Below are 24,301 nucleotides of genomic sequence, written 5' to 3' on the forward strand. Positions count from 1 at the left end.
CCAAGTCCACGTAGTTACTCCTGAAAGGACTATTAGTCAGGAATCCAACCGTAAGAATAGATGGCTCACCAATTCTTCGACGCCATGAGGTGCGATACCTAGGAGTAGCCGTCGATGAGAGGTGGACTTATACATCACACATTGACACTGTCATACAGAAATCATTAGAAACACTAAACAATCTAATAGCGATTGGACATAAACGATTCTACCTGCCACCAGAACTAATCAAACTATATCACAACGACATTCTGACATCAATCGTAGGATATGGGTCAGGAGTCTGGGCCCACAGACTCACGAGGGTCATGCCTGCCATGGCTGTGAGAAGAGTGCGGCGGAACATGCTTCTCAGATCAGTAGGGGCATACAGAACAACCCCAGGGGGAGCGCTAACAGTATTAATGGGGCTCTGTCCGCTCGATATAAAGATCAGAGAGCAAGCGACGTGGTATTGGGTTAAAAAGGGAAACAGGGATAATTGATCTAATGGGGATTCACGTGGGAAACAGAATGGAAATCGAACGCAGGGGGGAAGAACTCTGGCAAGAACAGTGGGACAATGAAGAATATGGTCGCAGAACATACGAACTGCTGCGCAATATCATGGAGAGACTGCAATTAAAATACTTCACACTGTCACGAGGACTGTTGCACTTCCTCACAGGTCATGGACCCTACCCGGCATACCTATGCCGGTTCGGGAAACGGGCTACACCAGCGTGTGACTGTGGGGCCACACCAGGCACCCCAGAACACGTGGTGTATGAGTGCCAACTCTTCGACGACGTAGCGGCGCGATTACGCCACCAGCTACCCAACCACGACACGTAACACCTGCTCAGGCATGAGGACCATTTTTCAATCCTGAACAAACTAGCAAACGAGATCTCACTTAAAGTGATAAAGGAATTTCTTAGGAACAACGATTAAGACTTCATCACAACCGATCTGACTCCGCGCACCTGTTCCGTTTCCGCCGAGGCGTGGACTTGGCCAGCCGCCTCACGGCTGGAATCCGCCACGTCTGGGATTAGGGGGAGGGTGCGCCCTATTACCGATCCAGACACTCACCGATTTTGACATTAGGTCAAGTTAGGTTAGATGTAGGACAAGCTAGGATAGCAACACTAGCAGAGTACTGCAGCGATCAGCAACTCCGGCCAGCCCGGTGCCAGGGGGACGTTCACCGGGACTAGCTCGGTGAACACGGCCGACATCGTAGGTTTACACAACGCTGGCACGTTTGTAACGCTGCAGGTAGAAGTAGATTAGCATAAGTAGAAATAGAACAACATAGTAAAGACATAACAGTAGTGCCCATAGTGAGAGCAAAATAACTAACATAAAGTAAGCTGTAGTATTAACCTTGAATTGTATCAATTAGGACCCACTAATTGCATAAGGTGGTGGGTTGTTATTATCATATATATTGAAGAATAAAGATTTTTCTTAATTAACGAGACCACGTTCCACATTTGCGGAAAGGTTGAGAACGTTACTGCCACATATGGGATAACGAGCCACCACACGCTGTCACTGAACGGAAAATAGGCACTCCACAAGTGAATGCGTTATTTGGATTAATTTTTGCGGAAAAACAGTTACAGGAAACATATACCAGGATATGTTGGAGCAACTCCTGAAACCACGACTTCAACAAGGAGGCATTGCTCATAATGTTTTTTTTCCAACAGGACGGCCCCATTTTGCTGTCATAATGAATACGTAAATGGAAAACTCGCCAGCAGATGGACAGGTAAAGGTTCACCAAGACTTTGGCGATCGCGTTCACCTGATTTGACACCCTCTGTCTTCTCTGCTTGGGGGTACATGAATGAAGAATGAACGAAACAAAGCGATCTTTAGACTCTAAGTGCACGAAACAGGGATGCAGCGTTGGTTATTAGATAAGGCACGCTTCAGATTACACTCATGTCTGCTCCTCAACGAAGGAAGGTCGTATTGACGTACGATGAAAATGTATACACAGATTGTCAATAAACTTACATGTGCATTGTGTAAATTCATGTATTATTTCTTCGTTGGACCGACGCTTCACCCTGTATTATGTGACAGTCCTTACAAGCGCTACCAGTTTTAAAATGTTTAAGGATGATAAAGAATGACATGAATGATCTATATATTCTTTTTAAAGACACCAAACTCCAGTACTTTCAGTCTAAATACAAAGCCTGTAGAAAAACCTATAGGGAAGCACTTAAGACATTAAAGGCACAGAAGTATGCAGAACAGATGAGTCAAACCTGTAATGTTAGCAAAACAGCGTGGAATATAGTGAAGAAGGAAAGTGGGGGGAATGACAAGGCATTGTGTAACAACATAATAAGGGGCAATGAAAAATTGCTTAGTGACCCAAAAGAAGTATGCGAGAGATTCATAGATCAATTTAGTAAGGAGGATGTGATCGTCCCACCGCAGGTGCTAAATCCCAGTATTGTCTTCCTGAGGTGTGTTACAGAACAGAAAATCCTGAGAACCATTTCCAACTTAAAAGCAAGTACATCCAGTGGCTGGGATGACATCTCAGCCAAATTTCTGAAAGTATGCAGTAATGAGTTAATAAAGCCACTGCAACATTTAATAAACAGCACTTTCAGACAGGGGTCATTTCCTGACTTGTTAAAAGTCACTGAAATAAGACCAGTGCATAAAAAGGGAAAAACTACTGATGTACAAAATTATAGGCCTATTTCATTGACATCAGAACTTAGTAAGTTGTTGGAAAGGCTATTTCTTGATCAAATGGAATCATTTTTCTCTAAGTACAATATATTAAAAAGTTCTCAACACGATTTCAGGAAGGGCAAGTCTACAATAACAGCCATAGCCACATTTATTCAAACAGTATTGAACAAACTTGATGATGGAAACAAAGTTATTGGCACCTTTCTAGACCTATCTAAGGCTTCTGATACTGTAAATCACTCCATTCTTCTACATAAGTTGGAAACTTATGGCGTCAAAGGAGTGGCATTAGATTTGTTAAGATCATAACTTGCGGACAGGAGACAATGTGTTAAGTTGTATCATACAACCGCGGGACTTATACAAACAGTAAAATCATCTTATAAACTGTGGAGTCCCTCAGGGAAGTACTATTGGGCCTTTTCTGTTCATTGTGTTCATTAATGATACAATAATTCCAAACAATGCAGACCTTGTGAATTATGCCGACGACACCTCCTTCATAAGCTGGCGCCCTACAAAGCAGCTAGCAGTGCAAAATAATATGAAGAACACTAGCCTCATCACAGAATATAAAAATAAATTGGCATTAAATAAGGAAATGACAATTCTAATGGAGTTGATGCTAAATTACAAATCAAGACAAGTGGATACTGAGCCAGAGTTATCAATTGAAACAACTGATAAACATAATTTCTGGGTATTATAGTTGATGAACATCTTACATGGAAGGGGCACGTCAGCTACATGTGTAAAAAAATCTCGTGTAATACCTACCTGCTAAAACGCCTTTCTAGCATAATAGCGTCACCAATCTTAAGACAAATCTATTTTGGTATTATACACTCCCACCTACAATACGGTATTGAGATTCGGGGCGGGGCACCAACGGTATACATGGATAGGGCTTTTAGAGCCCAGAAGAGAGCAATTAGGATAATAGCGAATATTAGCAAACGTCAGTCCTGTAGAGAATACTTCATTATGTATGATATACTAACAGTGTATTCATTATATGTCCTAAGGACTATACTGTTTGTAAAAGAAAATATGGAGCACAGTATAATAAATAGTGATATCGATAGTTATAATACAAGGAAGAAAGAGGATTACCACATAAAATTCAGAAATAAAAAAGCAACCGATCATAATCCTTTTTCTGCTGGAAGATTTTTTTACAACTGACTGCCAAATACCATAAAAATGTCAAAAGGAAACATATTTAAAATACAATTAAAGCAGCTGTTAATTGCTAAATGTTTGTACTCCATCAAGGATTTTTAATGTTGTATGTACTTTATTTCTACTGCTAAACTATTATTATTGTTTCACGTATGTACTGACTGACTATGTCCACGACTGTAAAAGTTATTATGGACAAATAAACCATTATTATTATTATTATTATTATTATTATTATAAAATAAATTGGATAAACTATGCAAATCATTAATTTTTGCTCTCACAGAAATATCGTTTTGTAGATATGACATAGTGATAAAACTATGTATAAGGAACAGAGCTAGATGTAGAAGAGATCCCAGTAAATGAAAAACAACTTGCCACGAGATTCTGTGACGAGAAACAAATATGGGACTAAAGTAAGAAAGTTTTATAAATAAACAGTTAATTTTTTCATAATATAACAACCGTTAACCGTTTATCAAAATTATATGATCGACGATTTTTAAAGAAATGCAGACCAAACATATATATGATGATAAGTATTGCCTATGGATGTCTAAGGAGATGACTGAAATAAATTATTTAAATGAATTGTACCTTGTAGGAGAAAAAGATATTTGTACACGATTTTTTGAACTTTTGAATCTATATTAACACACTGTAGACTTTGTCAGTAATAATTTATTAAATGAAACTTCTTGTAATTTGCAACACTCTGAACGCAAAAATGCCACTTTTAATACGATCTTAGTACCGCGTGGTTCAAAATGAATGTCGGGATTTTAAGGCTTTGTAGGATTTATTACATTCAACTTCCAATTATAAGTAATACATCGATTGAAGGAACAACTCATACAGTTTTTCTTAAAAGCATTCAATGTGAACACCCTTCGTCCGCCGACACACATCGAGTCGATATTTGAGTTCCTCTCAAGCCCAAATCAGTGTGTCTTGAGTAACTGTTGCAGCAACTACTACAATGATGTTTCTGAAGTCGGGTCGATCAACTGCTAGCGGATGCTCATACATGTGATCCTTTATGAATCTCCAAAGGTAAAAATCGCATGGTGTTAGAGCGAGTGAACGTGGAGTCCGTGTGAAACAGGCTCTGTCATCCGGCCCCTTCCAGCCACTCCAGCGCTCGGCTACAAACAATGTCGTTTAACCAGTCGCGTGTTGAGTGACGGCAGTGAGGCGGCGCACCGGCTTGCTGCCAAATAAAGTTCTGTGGTTCAGGTTCTTCCCGTTGAGGCAGGAGGTACAGTTGTAGCGCATCATGTTAAGAAACACCACTGACAGTTGCTTTACAAAAAAGGAAAGGCCGATAAACTTTCCGTTGGGACATGGCACAAGAAACTTCCAATTTAGGGGAGTCTCGTTGCAATTGTATCATCTCGTGGGGATTTGTTGACCGCCATATAAGCAAATTGTGTGTGTTCACATTTACAACAAAGCGTAATGGCGATGCATCACTGAAGAAGATACGATCCAGAAAATCTTCATTGTCAAGCAGCAACGTTTCGTTTGCAAAGTTGGCATGCAAACTGCAGTCTGTAGGCTCCAGACCTGTTAAAGTTGTAAACTGTAAGGCCGTAGCTTAAGCCTCTCCTTAAAAGTCTCGATACAGACGGCACTGAAATTGCTAATTGACGACTTGCGCTCCGAGTCGGGTTCTTGCGGCTGCGCGCGAAAGGCAGCTCGTTCGATACATCCTTTTGTCATTCTTGGTTGCCCTGCACTCTTACTTTTGCAAAGACAGTTAGTGTCTTCAAAATAATACAATCTATGGATGTTATTGTCACCTCGAGGATTATAATGGAACTTAATACACAACGCACATTGCACTGTAACAACATATTCAGCCCTTGCAATCTGTGAACGACAAAAAGCTTTTTGTTCACTAGTCGCCATATTTGGTACTATCGCTGTCTAACGGAAGACACAGGAAATAATGCATGCACGTGTGCACAGTATGCAGAGAAAACAATGTTATACCAGGTGCTTCGAAATGGATTATTGGGGTTTTAAGGCTATGTGGCATTTATTTCATTCAACTTACAAAATACTACATCAAATGAAAGAGCAACTCGAACAACTCAAGAGTGGAAGAAAAATACCAGAAGATAAGGCGCCAATGAAGTTGTTTCCTTTTTAAATCACTTCATAACGGAATTACTGCACAGGAAAGTCAAACATCTTTAAGTCTTTTGTGATTTGTGTTCATGCCAGAACAAGAATTATACTGTACTAAGATCTCTTAATTATCTTGTGAGTGAACTGATAGTTTTGAAGACATTGAAAGTAGCTTCCCCTATTACACGATACTATTTAATGCATTGTGATAGGAATATTGGACTGATTAACACAAATTCAGTAGCTGATGTCCCAATAGACTGGGTGCGGATCATGCTTGAAGCTCAGTGTAAACTATTGATGTTATTGTGGTCAATAAAAATACAAGGCTGGAAGAGATTTGTGGAGAAGAAATATTCGTTCCTAAGAACACCCGCCAGGCAGGTAGTCATCACAAAAAACATCTCCGCATCATTCAAAATCGAGAAACTTATAATGGAGCTTCGATTTCATTGGTGGTAAGAGCTTGATAGAGACTTCAAGAGCAGAAGTCTGGAGAATATCCATCTCCTGCTTACAGATGTAAACTATAAAAAATATAGTAAAATACACTCCTGGAAATGGAAAAAAGAACACATTGACACCGGTGTGTCAGACCCACCATACTTGCTCCGGACACTGCGAGAGGGCTGTACAAGCAATGATCACACGCACGGCACAGCGGACACACCAGGAACCGCGGTGTTGGCCGTCGAATGGCGCTAGCTGCGCAGCATTTGTGCACCGCCGCCGTCAGTGTCAGCCAGTTTGCCGTGGCATACGGAGCTCCATCGCAGTCTTTAACACTGGTAGCATGCCGCGACAGCGTGGACGTGAACCGTATGTGCAGTTGACGGACTTTCAGCGAGGGCGTATAGTGGGCATGCGGGAGGCCGGGTGGACGTACCGCCGAATTGCTCAACACATGGGGCGTGAGGTCTCCACAGTACATCGATGTTGTCGCCAGTGGTCGGCGGAAGGTGCACGTGCCCGTCGACCTGGGACCGGACCGCAGCGACGCACGGATGCACGCCAAGACCGTAGGATCCTACGCAGTGCCGTAGGGGACCGCACCGCCACTTCCCAGCAAATTAGGGACACTGTTGCTCCTGGGGTATCGGCGAGGACCATTCGCAACCGTCTCCATGAAGCTGGGCTACGGTCCCGCACACCGTTAGGCCGTCTTCCGCTCACGCCCCAACATCGTGCAGCCCGCCTCCAGTGGTGTCACGACAGGCGTGAATGGAGGGACGAATGGAGACGTGTCGTCTTCAGCGATGAGAGTCGCTTCTGCCTTGGTGCCAATGATGGTCGTATGCGTGTTTGGCGCCGTGCAGGTGAGCGCCACAATCAGGACTGCATACGACCGAGGCACACAGGGCCAACACCCGGCATCATGGTGTGGGGAGCGATCTCCTACACTGGCCGTACACCACTGGTGATCGTCGAGGCGACACTGAATAGTGCACGGTACATCCAAACCGTCATCGAACCCATCGTTCTACCATTCCTAGACCGGCAAGGGAACTTGCTGTTCCAACAGGACAATGCACGTCCGCATGTATCCCGTGCCACCCAACGTGCTCTAGAAGGTGTAAGTCAACTACCCTGGCCAGCAAGATCTCCGGATCTGTCCCCCGTTGAGCATGTTTGGGACTGGATGAAGCGTCGTCTCACGCGGTCTGCACGTCCAGCACGAACGCTGGTCCAACTGAGGCGCCAGGTGGAAATGGCATGGCAAGCCGTTCCACAGGACTACATCCAGCATCTCTACGATCGTCTCCATGGGAGAATAGCAGCCTGCATTGCTGCGAAAGGTGGATATACACTGTACTAGTGGCGACATTGTGCATGCTCTGTTGCCTGTGTCTATGTGCCTGTGGTTCTGTCAGTATGATCATGTGATGTATCTGACCCCAGGAATGTGTCAATAAAGTTTCCCCTTCCTGGGACAATGAATTCACGGTGTTCTTATTTCAATTTCCAGGAGTGTATTATTTTAGAATAATTTTATATAAAGCTAATAATAATCGGGCTGGTAGGTAAGAAAATTTTAAGAGGGAAATGGATAGGTTGAAGTTAGATATAGTGGGAATTAGTGATGTTCGGTGGCAGGAGGATCAAGACTTTTGGTCAGGTTAATACAGGGTTATAAATACAAAATCAAATAGGGGGTAATGCAGGAGTAGGTTTAATAATGAATAAAAAAAATAGGAGTGCGGGTAAGCTACTACCAACAGCATAGTGAACGCATTATTGTGGCCAAGATAGACACGAAGCCCATGCCTACTACAGTAGTTCAAGTTTATATGCCAACTAGCTCTGCAAACGATGAAGAAATTGATGAAATGTATGATGAGATAAAAGAAATTATTCAGATAGTGAAGGGAGACGCAAGTTTAATAGTCATGGGTGATTGGAATTCGAGAGTAAGAAAAGGGAGAGAAGGAAACATAGTGGGTGGCTATGGATTGGGGGAGAGAAATGGAAGAGGAAGCCGCCTGGTAGAATTTTGCACAGAGCATAACTTAATCATAGCTAACACTTGGTTCAAGAATCATAGAAGAAGGTTGTATACATGGAAGAATCTTGGAGATACTAGAAGGTTTCAAATAGATTATATAATGGTAAGGCAGAGATTTAGGAACCAGGTTTTATATTGTAAGACATTTCCAGGGGCAGATGTGGACTCTGACCACAATCTATTGGTCATGAACTGTAGAATAAAACCGAAGAAACTGCAAAAAGATGGGAATTTAAGGAGATGGGACCTGGATAAACTGAATAAACCAGAGGTTGTACAGAGTTTCAGTGAGGGCATAAAAGAACAATTGACAGGAATGGGGGAAATAAATACAGTAGAAGAAGAATGGGTAGCTCTGAGGGATGAAATAGTGAAGGCAGCAGAGGATCAAGTAGGTAAAAATACAGGGGCTAGTAGAAATCCTTGGGTAACAGAAGAAATATTGAATTTAATTGATGAAAGGAGAAAATATAAAAATGCAGTAAATGAAGCAGGCAAAAAGGAATACAAACGTCTCAAAAATGAGATCGACAGGAAGTGCAAAATGGCTAAGCACGGATGGCTAGAGGACAAACGTAAGGATGTAGAGGCTTATCTCACTAGGGGTAAGATAGATACCGCCTACAGGAAAATTAAAGAGACCTTTGGAGAAAAGAGAACCACTTGTATGAATATCAAGAGCTCAGATGGAAACCGAGTTCTAAGCAAAGAAGGGAAATCAGAAAGGTGGAAGGAGTATATAGAGGGTCTATACAAGAGCGATGTAGTTGAAGACAATATTATGGAAATGGAAGAGGATGTAGATGAAGATGAAATGGGAGATACGATACTGCGTGAAGAGTTTGACAGAGCTCTGAAAGACCTGAGTCGAAACAAGGCCCCGGGAGTAGACAACATTCCATTGGAACTACTGACGGCCTTGGGAGAGCCAGTCCCGACAAAACTCTACCATCTGGCGAGCAAGATGTATGAGACAGGCGAAATACCCTCAGACTTCAAGAAGAATATAATAATTCCAATCCCAAAGAAAGCAGGTGTTGACAGATGTGAAAATTACCGAACAATCAGTTTAATAAGTCACAGCTGCAAAATACTAACGCGAATTCTTTACAGACGAATGGAAAAACTGGTAGAAGCCGACCTCGGGGAAGATCAGTTTGGATTCCGTAGAAATGTTGGAACACGTGAGGCAATACTGAACTTACGACTTATCTTAGAAGAAAGATTAAGGAAAGGCAAACCTACGTTTCTAGCATTTGTAGACTTAGAGAAAGCTTTTGACAATGTTGACTGGAATACTCTCTTTCAAATTCTAAAGGTGGCAGGGGTAAAATACAGGGAGGGAAAGGCTATTTACAATTTGTACAGAAACCAGATGGCTGTTATAAGAGTCGAGGGACATGAAAGGGAAGCAGTGGTTGGGAAGGGAGTGAGACAGGGTTGTAGCCTATCGCAGATGCTATTCAATCTGCATATTGAGAAAGCAGTGATGCAAACAAAATATAAGGATATAAAATGTAGACTGGCAATGGCAAGGAAAGCGTTTCTGAAGAAGAGAAATTTGTTAACATCGAGTATAGATTTAAGTGTCAGGAAGTCGTTTCTGAAAGTATTTCTACGGAGTGTAGCCATGTATGGAACTGAAACATGGACGATAAATAGTTTGGACAAGAAGAGAATAGAAGCTTTCGAAATGTGGTGCTACAGAAGAATGCTGAAGATTAGGTAGGTACACCACATAACTAATGAGGAGGTATTGAATAGAATCGGGGAGAAGAGGAGTTCGTGGCACAACTTGACAAGAAGAAGTGACCAGTTGGTAGGAGACGTTCTGAGGCATGAAGAGATCACAAATTTAGCATTGGAGGGCAGTGTGGAGGGTAAAAATCGCAGAGGGAGACCAAGAGATGAATACACTAAGTAGATTCTGAAGGATGTAGGTTGCAGTAAGTATTGGGAGATGAAGAAGCTTGCACAGGATAGAGTAGCATGGAGAGCTGCATCAAACCAGTCTCAGGACTGAAGACCACAACAAAAACAATAATAATATTAATCATAATAAGACCTTGGTCAGAACAGGAGAATTGGAGTTACTTTTAGTTTAATTCTGTGATGGCCCAGACCGGAAAAGCAAGCCCGGTGTATTTGATAGTGTATTTGTTTATGAGTATACAGGGTAAAGTCGGTGACTTGCCTTACCTGGGCAGTGTGCCAGCGTCGCTGTCAATCGTCTGCAATGGGAACAAGGAACGGAGAGTGAACCACATTAACTGTGGACAGCTGACTGAAACAGGTTCATAGTAAAACAAGTGGATAAATTACAGGAGCGATCGGATAGCGGCTGTCACTAAACCTGCTCGATCTTTGCAGACGTCAGTAGGAAAGGTACCATATGAAGACGATGCTAAAAGTTCTTGGGTATTAGTCCACGTCATTCTTGCAGTATCTTCCGATCCGACGTTTTGGCCTATCGTTAAGCCCCTTTTTCCGGGAACACGCTGCACACTTTTATCTTTTGAATATTGTGCAATCAGTTTAACCTGCATTGTTAACGAAGTAGGTAGTCATGGTTGATGTTATTATATGCTGGATGCATTCATTCAAGAGTCGAGCCAGCAAAATAAACAGTTCACCTTATTTGCGAATTACCGTTATCTAATAGCCAGTATCAGGTTGATCTTTGACTTTCTTTTTCCTTAATCGATAACCGTACTACAATGTCCCAGTTCGGAATAAACACACGAGACAAATATTAGTTATCCTCAGGTGACACCACATTATGTTGTGTGGTCTTCAGGCCGAAGACTGATTTAATGCAGATTTCCATGCTACTCTGTCCTGTGCATGTCTCTTAGTGCCGCAACCCACATCCTTCTGAATCTCTTCACCGTATTCATCTCTTGGTCTCCCTCTAGGATTTTTACCCCCTACATTTCCATCCGGTACTAAATTGGTTATCCTTTAGCGTCTCGATATGTGCCCTATCATCCGATACCTCCTTTCAGCTGGTTTGTGCCACAATTTTTTTTCCTCACCCGTTTCTATTCAGTACCTGCTCATTAGTTACGCGATCTAATCTTCCGCATTCTTGTGCAGCACCACATTTGAGTAGCTTCCACTCAGTAACCAAACAAGGATCATGGAATGTAGTCGAACTAGACCAGGCGATGCTGAAGGAATTAGATTAGGAAACGAGACACTTAAAGTAGTAGATGAGTTTTGCTATTTGGGCAGCAGGATAACTGATGATGGCCAAAGTAGAGAGGATATAAAATGTGGAGTAGCAATGGCAAGAAAAAACGTTTCTGAAGAAGAGAAATATTTTAACATCGAATATAGGTTTAAGTGTCACAAAGACTTTCTTGAAAGTACTCCTAGGGGAGTGTAGCCATTTATGGAAGGGAAACGTGGACTATAAACAGTTTAGACAAGGAGAGAACAGAAAGCTATTTAAATGTGGTGCTATGAAAATTAGATGGGTAGATCACGTAACTGATAAGGAGATACTGAATAGAACTGGTGAGAACAAAAAATATGGCACAACCTGGCTGGAAGGAGGGATCGGTTGATAGGATACCTGTCGAGACATCAAGGGATCGCCAATTTAGTACTGGAGGGAAGTGTGTGAGTGTGTGTGTGTGTGGGGGGGGGGGGGAGAGGGGGGGGGGTAAAAATCTCCGAAACCTACTGCAACCTGCATCATTCAGAATCTGTTTACTGTATTCATCTCTTAGTTCAAAATGGTTCAAATGGCTCTGAGCACTATGGGACTTAACTTCTAAGGTCATCAGTCCCCTAGAACTTAGAACTACTTAAACCGAAGGACATCACACACATCCATGCCCAGGGCAGGATTCGAACCTGCGACCGTAGCGGTCGTGCGGTTCCAGACTGTAGCGCCTAGAACCGCTCGGCCACCCCGGCCGCCATCTCTTAGTCTCACTATATAAATCAAAGTGATACTTGCTACTAGATAAGGGTAATTTGCAAATAAGGTGACTTGTTTCATTTTGTTGGCCCGACTCTTGAATAAACACTTCCATTGTATAACAACATCACCCATCACGCTTCCCGCCACCGTTCCAAATGGTGCCAGACATCGTCTGTGTGACAACGATGGGGGTCGTTGAGCGGGTTATTCGAAGGGCGCTGCGATGCCTCAGTGTTCGTCGGAGCAGGAACGTATTCGTACAGCCCTGTGAACGTGGCTGTTGTCATCTTGGAAGACTGATGTGTCTGCAGCATGCTCATCATGAAGATGCAGAAAAAAGAGTAACACCGGATCATGGACGATGTTAAATTGACATCCTGGTTAACCTGAATAATCCTGGCTCGAGTCTTGGTACGAAAAACACGTCAGAAGCATCATAGACTCACCGCCGCCGCGAACTGCACTCTATAAACGGTGGATAAAATGTCTCATTGGGTCATCGATGCATTCGACGTCGGGATTACATATTACTCCTCCTTTTAGCTACCGAACATGTTCTGTCCTGTTTGCCTGATGACGACGTGGAACGTTTTTTGGCAATGTGAGCATTGCTCTTTTGTGTGGTTCCCGACTCCAGACATCGATTTACATACAGGTCCCTTCACAGTGGCCGCTGCTTGAAAGGTACCCCCGTTCAGCGGCAGTAGCATTACCTGTTGGGTTTGATACCGATTGTCACGGTTGAAACATGTAACTAGTATCAAGTTCCAGTCGGTTGGAGTGTTCTTACGACCACTGTCCTTAGGCCATGTCGCGTGGTTACGATTGGTACATCAGCCCTTGTAAAGGTGTTGGACAGTCCGTTCTGATACACGAAGAAACCGTCATCCACAGTATTGTCATGGGTAGGTCCAAATACGGTAATTCCTTTCTGCCAATCTGCCACAAAGCGAGGTGGCGCAGTGGTTAGCACACTTGACTCGCATTCGGGAGGACGACGGTTCAAACCCGCGTCCGGCCATCCCGATTTAGGTTTTCCGTGATTTCCCCAAAATCGCTTCAGGCGAATGCTGGGATGGTTCCTGTGAAAGGGCAAGGCCGATATCCTTCGCCATCCTTCCCATTTCCGATGTGACCGACGATCTCACTCTTTGGTTCCCTCACCCGAATCACCCAACCAACCAATCTGCCACGTCGAGCCATGTTACTGCACTGATTCCATTCAGTCTAGCGGAACTTACATACCATTTCGTTGCCATTACCTACATCGGTGACGGGAGGTCATGTGACCTGGTACCTCTTTTACACCATCTACAGCGCTCCAAAGCGCCCAACGTACTCTTTTAAAGGAGTGACTATTAATTTGTCTGGTGAATTTACTAGACGGGTAAACTCGCACTGTGTGTCTTGATACACACCTGTCAGAATTGTAGGAGTCGGTTGTGCATGTCTGAGACGGCCCCAGTCGTATGTTACACGGCATGGTGCTTCTGGAGTCACGTATTGAATCTAAACGAACGAGATATAAAAACAGGAAAGCCAGAAAAAAAAAAAAAAACTTACCAATGCAGAAACGTGGTCCACAGCCGAACGGAAAGTACGTGAACGGTTTGATGAGGTGCTTGTTCTCCGGACTGAAGCGTTCCGGGTCGAAGCGGTCGGGATCTGGGAAGTACTGAGCGTCGTGGTGGATGGCGTGCACCGGCAGCCAGATCCCGTCTCCGGGCCGCAGCTCCAGCCCTGGACAGCTCCCCCTCCCCGCCGCCGGCAGCCTGTAGGGGCGGACGCACTGGCGGTCCAGGGACGGCAGCGGCGCGTACATGCGCAGGGTCTCTGCGGACATGAATTACACCCAGCAGCTTAGTAGCGCTTGCACAGAGCTTCCATTTGGCACTGATGAAGACAGCAACGAGACGCAGATTGGACTCCGCGAGACGCTGCAAGTGATGGTGAGGTGGATGGGGCCAGGAAACACCCTGACTCGTGGTCACGCAAAGGTCGCGCAGAACATCGGAGGGAGACGGGTCGACGAACAGTCGGAGACTGAAGACAGATTGTAAGACTGCAGCCCATTGCCTCACATACTTTTCAGATACTTGAATTGTCGAGTTTATAACCATTTTTTGTAAATATACCTATTAATGAATTTTTTTCAGTAAGTAGTGTTTATCAAAATGTAATTGATAGGATAAGTATCATTTTTCTCAAATCGCTGTAGTAAACACGCTGGGCATGTCGGTAAAGTCAGTTGGCGCAAGTGCGCGCAGTCGTAGAGATGAGGGAAGAGAAGCTATTGCGAAGAATCTACATCTACATCGAAATTCCGTACGGCACATGGCGGAGGGTACTCCATACCACTACTTTTGATTTCCTGGCGCAGGTGGTGAAGGCCTCTAGCCTTTCGCGTGGGGTGCTAGCAGAAATATCAGTTCCCAGCATTGTGCAGAGTTGATCGGGGTCCTTTGGTCTAGAGCAGGGCTTCACAGCATACGTGCTCGCGGAGCAAGCTGTGAGCAGCAAGGCGCGAGCACGGAGCAGCGCGAGCACGCTCTCCCCACTACCGGACCAGAGCGGAGAGTGGGGAGAGTCACGTGGGGTACACAACAGCTGCCGCCAGTCGATGTAAATCCGCGGCCACCTGCAGGGATATCACTCACGAATTATTACTGTGACAAATGAAACAAATAAAGGAGAATGTACACGTGCCACATAATTTTATTAGCTTAGTGTATGCCTCTACCATCTGTAGACACTGAAACTAAAGAATTCCACGACAATCCTATATTTTCAACACTTTCTTCAACACTACTTAAAATATCACCTCCGGTTGTAGTGTTCTTCATGGCTACTACATCGAGGAGCTCCTCCCTCACCTGAAGATCTCTATTAACACCTCTAATAAATATGACAAGCTGCGCTGTTCCAGTGATATCAACACTTTCGTCCAGAGCTAGAGAATACGCCATAAAATCTTTACAGATATTTGCAAGCTGGCTCTGGACGTCGTCTGCCATGTCCTGTATGCGATGCATAATGGTCATGTTAGATAATGGCACAATCCGAAACTGTTCAACTTGATGAGATGGACACAAGTGTTCCACTGCAACTACCAAACATTCTTTTATTAAATCGCTATCAGTTAAGGGGCGCAGGGATTTTGCTAAAAGCAAAGCAATTTTGTAACCCACTCTGAGAGCTGCCTCACTTGATTTTTCTTCGTCGTCCAGATCTTCTTCGGATAGCTTCCTTTTAAGATTAATAACTTTCTGTCCACGATCTGGTCAATCACAGTTTCTACGTCCATAGTCTTTCGCGTGGTACGACATATAATGTCGCTGCAAATTAAATTTCGTAAAAGAATTCAGCGTTTTGTGACATACTAAACATTTTGCAACACCATCTTTTTCAGTAAACAGATACAATTCCTCCCAATGGGGGTTGAACTGCGAAAGCATGGTTGGGGTTACACAACGGCGACTTCACATGATTCTTAACCAGCGAAGTGACTGTCAAGAGCTGATCGTAGTACTTTAAACGTTACACAGTCGGCGCGAATTCAATAGGCACGCTGCGGCCCTATTCAAACGTGCGCGCGCAGTTCCCCTCCCTCCCCTCCCTCCCTACTCCACGACCTTGCAGCTGCTCGCGAGCACGTGCCTGAGCAGACGCGAGTACTCGCGCTCAAAACTGGCCAGTTGTTAAGCCCTGGTCTAGAGCCAAGTGGAAGGGCTCAACCAAACGTTTCTTCGAATCTGTGACTGCCTTGGACGCAAATTTGTTGGCATGAATTATGGAGTGCGCAAATGTAGGACTTCCCCTGACAGGTCAGCGGTGCGCTACTCAAAGGAAGGAGCTACTCAGGAAGCAGAGTACTTCCTGAAGGCACGCGGTTCTTTTATGTTAGGCGGTAGTTGGAGGTGTTCTGATCAACAACGCCAAACGGCACGCACGTAGACCACGTTGACTGTCAAAATTTTATCAGTAAATTGTCGAAGTATTCGTACAAAATTACAGAATTTACTGCCCTCCAAGAAAGTTCTCGCCCTCAAATTATTCTAGTGACTGAGAGCTAGCTGGAATACCAAGTGCAAAGCTCAGATATTTAGCGAGTCATGGATCGTATATCGGAAAGACAGTTTAGAGGCCATAGAAGGGGGAGTGTTCATTGCAACAGACAAAAATACTGTCTCCATTGAGGTCTAAGTTGAGTGTGACAGTGGAGTTATCTAGTCACCTATAATAGGTCTAGCTAAAACCAAGCTGATTGTTGGATGTTGTTACCGGGCACCTGATTCTGCTGATACGTCTAGAGTCATTCAAAGAAAAGTCTACGGTCACATCACGCAATATTGGTTGGAGGCGGCTTTACTCTACCCAGTATAGACTGGAATGTCTATGGATTCATTGCAGTGGGTATAAAGAGACAGTCGTGCAAAGTACTTTTGAACACGTTTTCCGAAAACTGTCTTGAGCAGGTAGTTCAGCAGCCCACACGCAAAGCAAATATTTTATACCTTGTAGCAACAAACAGTCCGGACCTTATCGACAACGTCAGTATAGAAACGGTGATTCGCGACCTTTATGTCATTATAGCAACTATGATTACGGAAGTTAATAAATGATTTAAGAATGCTAGGACAGTGTTTCTGCTAGAAAGAGCAGGTAAGCAGTTGTCAGCAACTCACTTAGACAATGGACTGGCACTACTTATTTCCAGTACGATAGTAGTTGAGAAATTACAGGTTAAATTTATACAGAGTGTAAATCGTGGACTGGAGAATTATGTGCCTAGAAAGTGGATTAAGGACGCAAAAGACTCACCATGGTTTAATAGTGAGATACGGAAGCAGAGGCTGTAGGCTGTTGCACTCTAGGTTCAAAAGAGAACGCGTGAATGCCGAGAATCAGATATAGGTAGAGATTCATGCGTCTGTGAAAAGATCTATGCGCGAAGCATATCATAACTACCACCGTCATACCTTACCAAAAAATCTGGGAGAGAACCCGAGAAAATTCTGGTCCTATGTAAAATCGGTAAATGGGTCTAAGGTTTCCATCCTGTCATTTACAGACCAGTCTGGTGCCGCGGTTGAAGATAGGAAAACGAAAGCCAAAGTTTTATGTTTCATATTCAAGACATCGTTCGCGCAGGAGAATCGTACAAAAGATACAGTCGTTTGACCATCGAAGAGACTCCCGTACGGACGATATAGTAAGAAGCATCATTGGCGTAGAGAAACAACTGAAAGAGTTGAAAAGAAAGAAGTCACCAGCTGCGGATGGAATCCCATTTCGGTGTTTCGGGGAATACTAAGCGCTGGCCCCTTAACTTAGGTTGCATTTACCGCGAATCTCTCGCCCAGCGCAAAGTCCGAAGAGACTGCAATAAAGGGCAGGTGACAGCTCGTATAAAAAGGGCAAAATAACGGACCCGAAAAATTACAGACCAATATCTCTAACATAGTTCTGCTGCAGAATCCTTGAACACATTCTCAATTCGAATATAATACGTTTTCTTGAGACCGAGAATCTTATATTCACGAATGAGCAGTGCTTCAGAAAGCATCGCTCGCTCGAAACTCGGCTTGCCCATTTTCACATGACATACTGCGAACTATGGATGAGGGGCAACAGGCAGATTCCATATTTCTATATTCCTGGAAATCATTTGACACGTAGCGCCATTGCAAGCTGTTAAAGAAGTTCCGAGCATATGGAATAAGGTCACAGATATGTGAGAGGCTCGAAGACTTCTTAAGTTATAGACTCGAGTATGTTGTTCTCGACTGCGAGAGTTCATCAGAAGCATGGGTACCGTCAGGAGTGCCCCAAGGGAAGTGTGACAGACCGCTGTTATTCTCTGTATGCGTAAATGATTTGGCGGAGAGGGCGGGCAGCAACCTGAGCTTGTTTACTGATGATGATTTTGTGTACGGGAAGGTGTCGGAGGTGAGTTAGGTTAGGTTAGTGTTGTTTTAACGTCCCGTCGACAACGAGGTCATTAGAGACGGAGCGCAAGCTCGGGTTAGGGAAGGATGGGGAAGGAAATCGGCCGTGCCCTTTCAAAGGAACCATCCCGGCATTTGCCTGAAACGAGTTAGGGAAATCACGGAAAACCTAAATCAGGATGGCTGGAGACGGGATTGAACCGTCGTCCTCCCGAATGCGAGTCCAGTGTGCTAACCACTGCGCCACCTCGCTCGGTTCGGAGGTGAGTGACTGTGGGAGAACATAAGATAACTTAGGAATATATTTGGCGCTCAAATTCTAGAACTCTAAGATTTTGGAAGTAATGAAGAATGCAGACAGAGAAACTTCATTGGCCCGGGTCGTTAACCATCACAAGGGTTTTATTTCTTCAGCATAAATTCTGAGGTAGTCCCAAGTGAAAGAAATAGTCAAAAGAAGCCAAAGGTGGTTAAATTTACAGTTGATTTTCAATCACTTATTGTGTTCAAAAGCAGTTGTAACTAAAGAGATTCAGAGAGTATTGCACTACTACTGCAGATAATTAGCTTAAATTAAAAGTGATTTAATTGAAATTCATTTTCAATTGCTGAAGTATGTTGGCTTCCTTGTAGTCAAGGTAGTTTTAGAATTTTATGTTGTATTTTGTAAATGATATTATGTCTTCGTCTAAGCAACTTTGGTACCGAAAAATAGCCATTGCCATGAATGAAAGTAATTAGGGCATTAATCTAAGACGCAGTCACTTGCAAAATAATAAGTAAAGAGTGATGAACAGTTTTTGTCACGTTCAGCTGTTGTTTGAGAGATAACAATCATGAATTACATAACACAGTACAGTTTCCATAAAGTGTTGCTAGTCATTGGTGATTACTGGTTATGGCTAACGGTAACTAACATCATTACATTCCAAATTGTCTCTTGTGTTCATGGCACATGTGTCTTTTACAAGTAAGCTAACGCATGTGCATTTTGTCAAGTTGCTACTTTCCTACATGTTTTTAGAGTCATTACAGTCCCTTACGAAAGATAAGTTTTTGCTCGTTTTGGAGCTGGCGACCATCTCATTCTGCAGTCTAAATTCAATCAGACCAAATTCTGGCATTCAAAATTCGGCTAATTACAGTGAAACTTTAATTTATTACCATTTTTTTTCCTTTAGGTCATTGTTGTACGCAGTAACCCGAACGATAGCGATCAGGCTGTGAGTATATGCGTTCTGTCAGTAAACACTGATCTTCGGATACGACATCTTGTCTCCACTAACCGCGTGACATTAGACACATGTGTCACAGTAAAACCTTACATACACCTTAATTCTAATAGGTACGTTATAAGGTGAACTAAAAGGCAAAAAGTAACCCTCATTTCTTTTGTTTGTTGCTCATACCATTATGACACGATTCGGTAGTGATGGTGTCGTGAATTGACAGTTCGTGAATGACGTAACCAGCGAAAAATACTTTTTTGAATGTTTTATTTTGTTCCCTTAGCCGGTTTAGGCCTATCATGCCCTTCTACAAATGGATAATATTTTTCATTACATAGATGTTTTGGTCAACAGCTTGTCGTCTGCTCCAAACTGAACAAGAATATTTGAGTATTTAGTGCCACTTTATCTGTTGTTTCGTTAATAAAAATACTCGTAAGTGCTGCAAAATAGTTTTCTTCGCTTACATATGTTGCAGTAGATGATAGTTCGTTTTGTGGTGTTCCATGTGGTTTTCTAGCTCGATGTTTATGTTCTTGAATTCCACCTATTGTTCTTTTTGGCCGCACGAAGTACTCTTGTCAAATTGTCTTTCAAGCCAAAATAATAATCATAAAACTTCTCTGGACACTGAGCCTTCATTCCGAGTAGAATTTCCTGTTTCTTTTGTTACGCTACCTTTCATTGGAGCCGGTGGAGTTTTGAGGACACTGTTGATTGGCGGCAGTGATTTACTCTGCTGAATTCCATCATGACTGATGAGAAAATCAGTAATTTTGTACTGATTCACCACTGTTTGCTTCGCTTGGTACGCTAGAAGACATGAGCCTATTATCCTGGAGACCACCAGTGTCCTAGTCTCTGCTATCACTTTCATCGAGGACAGCTTCATCTTCAAGTCACTCAGTAACGGTTCATTCAAAATTTCGATCACTTCGCTGACTTCAGATGATACGGATAGTGTGGTGTCCATGTTATAAATGAAGAATAAAAGTTACTATCCTGTTTATAAAAAAACCCTAACGCTGATCTGAAAGTATTTCGGCATTGACAATGAGGAATACACCTACCTTCAAAAGAGCACTCGGTTGTAGCTTTTACAATACCTTTGACCTCTCAGCAAAGAGTATAACTGTGCCTAACTGATAGTTGTCATCAGAAATCCAGCTACTTTAACGCACTATTCAGGTAAAAGGTATATAAACCTAGGAAAGACACTTAGTTTGCTGAGGGGTCTAAAAGACCCTGTCACGCGTTAGACGTGTAGGATTACTAAATTCAAAATGTAAATAAATTAATTGTGCTACAACAAATAATGCTTTTTATGAAGAAAGTCTATTGTCTTTCCCATGACTGCACTGGACATAAACTACAGTATACATATTTTAATACTTTTTTTGAGAAAATGAAACGTGGCTAGGTATAAAAGATGTTTTTTTGAAAACGAAACGTTGCTGGATCTAAAAGGCCCATGTTATGCATCCAAGGGCTAGAAAGACGAAGACCCTATGATATTTACGAGAGACAAATCCTCAGAGACACTCGCAAGAGATGTACAAATATCAGTAATGACGTAAGGCAAGAACTTCCGATGCGTAAAGCAGCCCGGGAGGGACTCACACACAACCACACCCGACTTGCTGGAGCGAAGAACAGATGTTGAAAGAGATTCACGAAACATGTTGAAGGCACACAGAATATGAAATGATGGGAGTTTGAATAGAATTGTGTAACTTAACAGCGTGTAAAATCAGCGAGCAACAAACGCATCTACCGGGCAGGATTAGCCGAACGGTCTAAGGCGTTGCAGTCATGGACTGTGCGGCTGATCCCGGCGGAGGTTCGAGTTCTCCCTCTGGCATTGGTGTGTGTGTTTGTCCTTCTGATAATTTAGGTTAAGTAGTGTGTAAGCTTAGGGACTGATGACCTTAGCGGTTAAGTCCCATAAGATTTCACACAAATTTGACCATTTTTGAACAAACGCATCTACACTGAAGCGCCAAAGAAACTCGTATAGGCACGCATGTTCAAATATGGAGATACGTAAACAGGAAGAATACGGCGCTGCGGCCGGCAACGCCTGTATAAGACAAAAAGTTTCAAATGGCTCTGAGCACTATGGGACTTAAACATCTGAGGTCATCAGTCCCCTAGGACTTAGAAGTACTTAAACCTAACTAACCTAAGGACATCACCCACATCCATGCCTGAGGCAGGATTCGAACCTGCGACCGTAGCGGTCGCGCGGTTTCAGACTGAAGCGCCCAGAACCGATCGGTCACACAGGCCGGCAGACAACAAGTGTTTGGTGCAGCTGTTAGATCAGTTACTGCTGCTAAAATGGCAGGATATCAGGATTTAAGCGAATTTCAACGTGGTGTTATAGTCAGCGCACGAGCGATGGGACACAGTTTCTACGAGGTAAGGATGAAGTGGGGATTTTCCCGTACGACCATTTCACGAGTGTACCGTGAATATCAGGAATCCGGTAAAACACCAAATCTCCAACATCACTGCGTCCGGAAAAGATACTGCAAGAACGGAACCAACGACTACTGAAGAGAATCGTTCAGTGTGACAGAAGTGCAAAACTTCGGCAAATTGCTGCAGATTTCAATGCTGGGCGATGAACAGGTGTCAGCGTGCCAACAATTCAACGAAACATCATCGATATGGGTTTTCGTGTACCCTTCATGACTGCACGACACAAAGCTTTACGCCTCGCCTGGGCCCGTCAACACTGACACTGGACTGCTGGTGACTGGAAACATGTTGCCTGGTCGGGCGAGACTCATTCCAAATTGTATGGAGCGGATGGAGGTGTACGGGTATGGCGACAACCTCATGAATGCATGGATCCAACATGTCAGCAGGAGACTGTTCAAGTTGTTGGAAGCTCTGTAATGATGTGGGTCGTGTGCAGTTGGACTGATATTGGACCCCTGGTGTGTCTAGATGCGACTCTCACAGGTGGCATCCTGTCTGATCGCCTGCATCCATTCATGTCCACTGGGCATTACGAGGGACTTGGGAAATTCCAGCGGGACACCCCACAGGTCCAGAATTGCTACAGTGTGGCTCCAGGAACACTGACTGATTTTAAACTCTTGCGCTGACCACCAAACATCTTTCCAGACATGAACATTTATGAGCATATCTGGGCTGCGTTGCAACGTGCTGTTCAGAAGAGCTCTCCACCCCCCTCGTACTCTTACGGATTTCCGGACAGCCCTGCAGGATTCATGGTGTCAGTTTCCTCCAGCACTACTTCAGACATTTGTGGCGTCCATGCCACGTCGTGTTGCGGCACTTCATCGTGTTCGCGGCGATCCTATACGATATTAGGCAGTTGTACCAGTTTCTGTGGCTCTTCAGAGTAAGATAAATGTTTAAGGCACAAGCTGCAGCCCATGACACGAGGCTTCTGCGAGCAGTGGCTTACCGGAGAGGACCATGTCGAGGTACTGGCATGCCAGGACCTCCTCGTAGCTGGGCCTCCCGCCGCTCTTCTGCATGACGTCATCCACTTCTCTTTGTAGGCGCCGCTGCACGTCCGGATGCGTGGCCAACAGGTAGCTGCTGAACACCATCAGAGACGAAACGGTATCGAAGCCGCCGAAGAAGAATATAACCGCCTGCGCCGTCACGTCTTCATCGGTAAGGGGTGCTGTTACAGACAGAAATAAAAAAAAATGTGAATAAATAAACGAACTCCTCATCCCAACATTTCCGCTACAGCTTCCAGACTAAAAAAATTGAAATTTTAGACAAATGTTATTCATGAGCAACTGTTGTACACTATTTGATATAAAGTATCTGGAGATCCCTATGTGAGGCGGAATTGACCACTAGACGTCACCAGAATTGGTTCCGGTCGTGTAACATGATGCGGGGAATATTATGTTGTGAGTGGAGAGGCAGTGACAGCAGAATGGGTCAGTCGGAAGAGCTCAGTGGCTTCGAAAGTGGGTCAGTCATTGGATTCACCATGGAGTTTTAAATCATTCTAAAATTGCCCAATTCGACTGAACAGTGATGTGACTGTGAGGTGGGAACTCGAGGGAATGACTGCAGCTGAACGAGTAGGCAAGGTAGGCCAGGTAGGCCAGCTAGGCCAGGTAGGCCTCCTGCACAGACAGACAGGGACCGTCGGGCGTTGAGGAAAGGTGAAAAAAAAAAACGAATGAAATCAGCGGAAAGAGTTACTCGTGAGTTCTAAAGTGCTACCAGCAGTCCAGCACAATGACTGTGACCAAAGTTAAACAGAGTGAGGTACAATCATCGGACATTTCCTCATAAGCCATAAATTTCTGCAGTCTGTGTTAAGCGACCCTTGAGGTATTGCAAAAAACGAAGCTGCTGGACAACGGATCAGTGGAGACTAGTGATTTGGAGTGATGAAGCACGCTGTACCACGTGCCAATCCGAATGCCTGGAGAACGTGTCCTGCCGTCATGCCGTCCGGGGTAGCTGCGCGGTCTAGGTGCCTTACCACGGTTCGCGCGGCTCCGCCTGTCGGAGGTTTGACTCCTAACTCGGGCATGGGTGTTGTAGGGAAGCAGCATACTCACGCCTTATAAAAATCACAAAAGTCTTTCCATTGTGTGCCAGCCAGTCCGCTGTAACTAGCTCTGACGTCATAAATATTGCGCAATAAAAAAAC

The 24,301-nt window shown here is 43.9% G+C and overlaps 1 protein-coding gene across 2 annotated transcripts in view; it reads right to left on the reverse strand.

Annotated features, from left to right (window-relative positions):
• LOC126235655 (cytochrome P450 9e2-like) overlaps positions 1-24,301 on the reverse strand; it is a 72,158-nt gene that overhangs the window by 24,146 nt on the left and 23,711 nt on the right. For both annotated transcript variants that reach the window (XM_049944371.1, XM_049944370.1), the window contains exons 5-6: positions 23,081-23,305; positions 14,025-14,294 (exon numbers count right to left, since the gene is read on the reverse strand). In XM_049944371.1, coding sequence (XP_049800328.1) covers positions 14,025-14,294; positions 23,081-23,305 — 495 coding nt within the window. The remainder of the gene's footprint in view (positions 1-14,024; positions 14,295-23,080; positions 23,306-24,301) is intronic.

The sequence above is a fragment of the Schistocerca nitens genome, chromosome 2 (assembly GCF_023898315.1).
Source record: "Schistocerca nitens isolate TAMUIC-IGC-003100 chromosome 2, iqSchNite1.1, whole genome shotgun sequence".
Lineage (NCBI taxonomy): Eukaryota > Metazoa > Arthropoda > Insecta > Orthoptera > Acrididae > Schistocerca > Schistocerca nitens.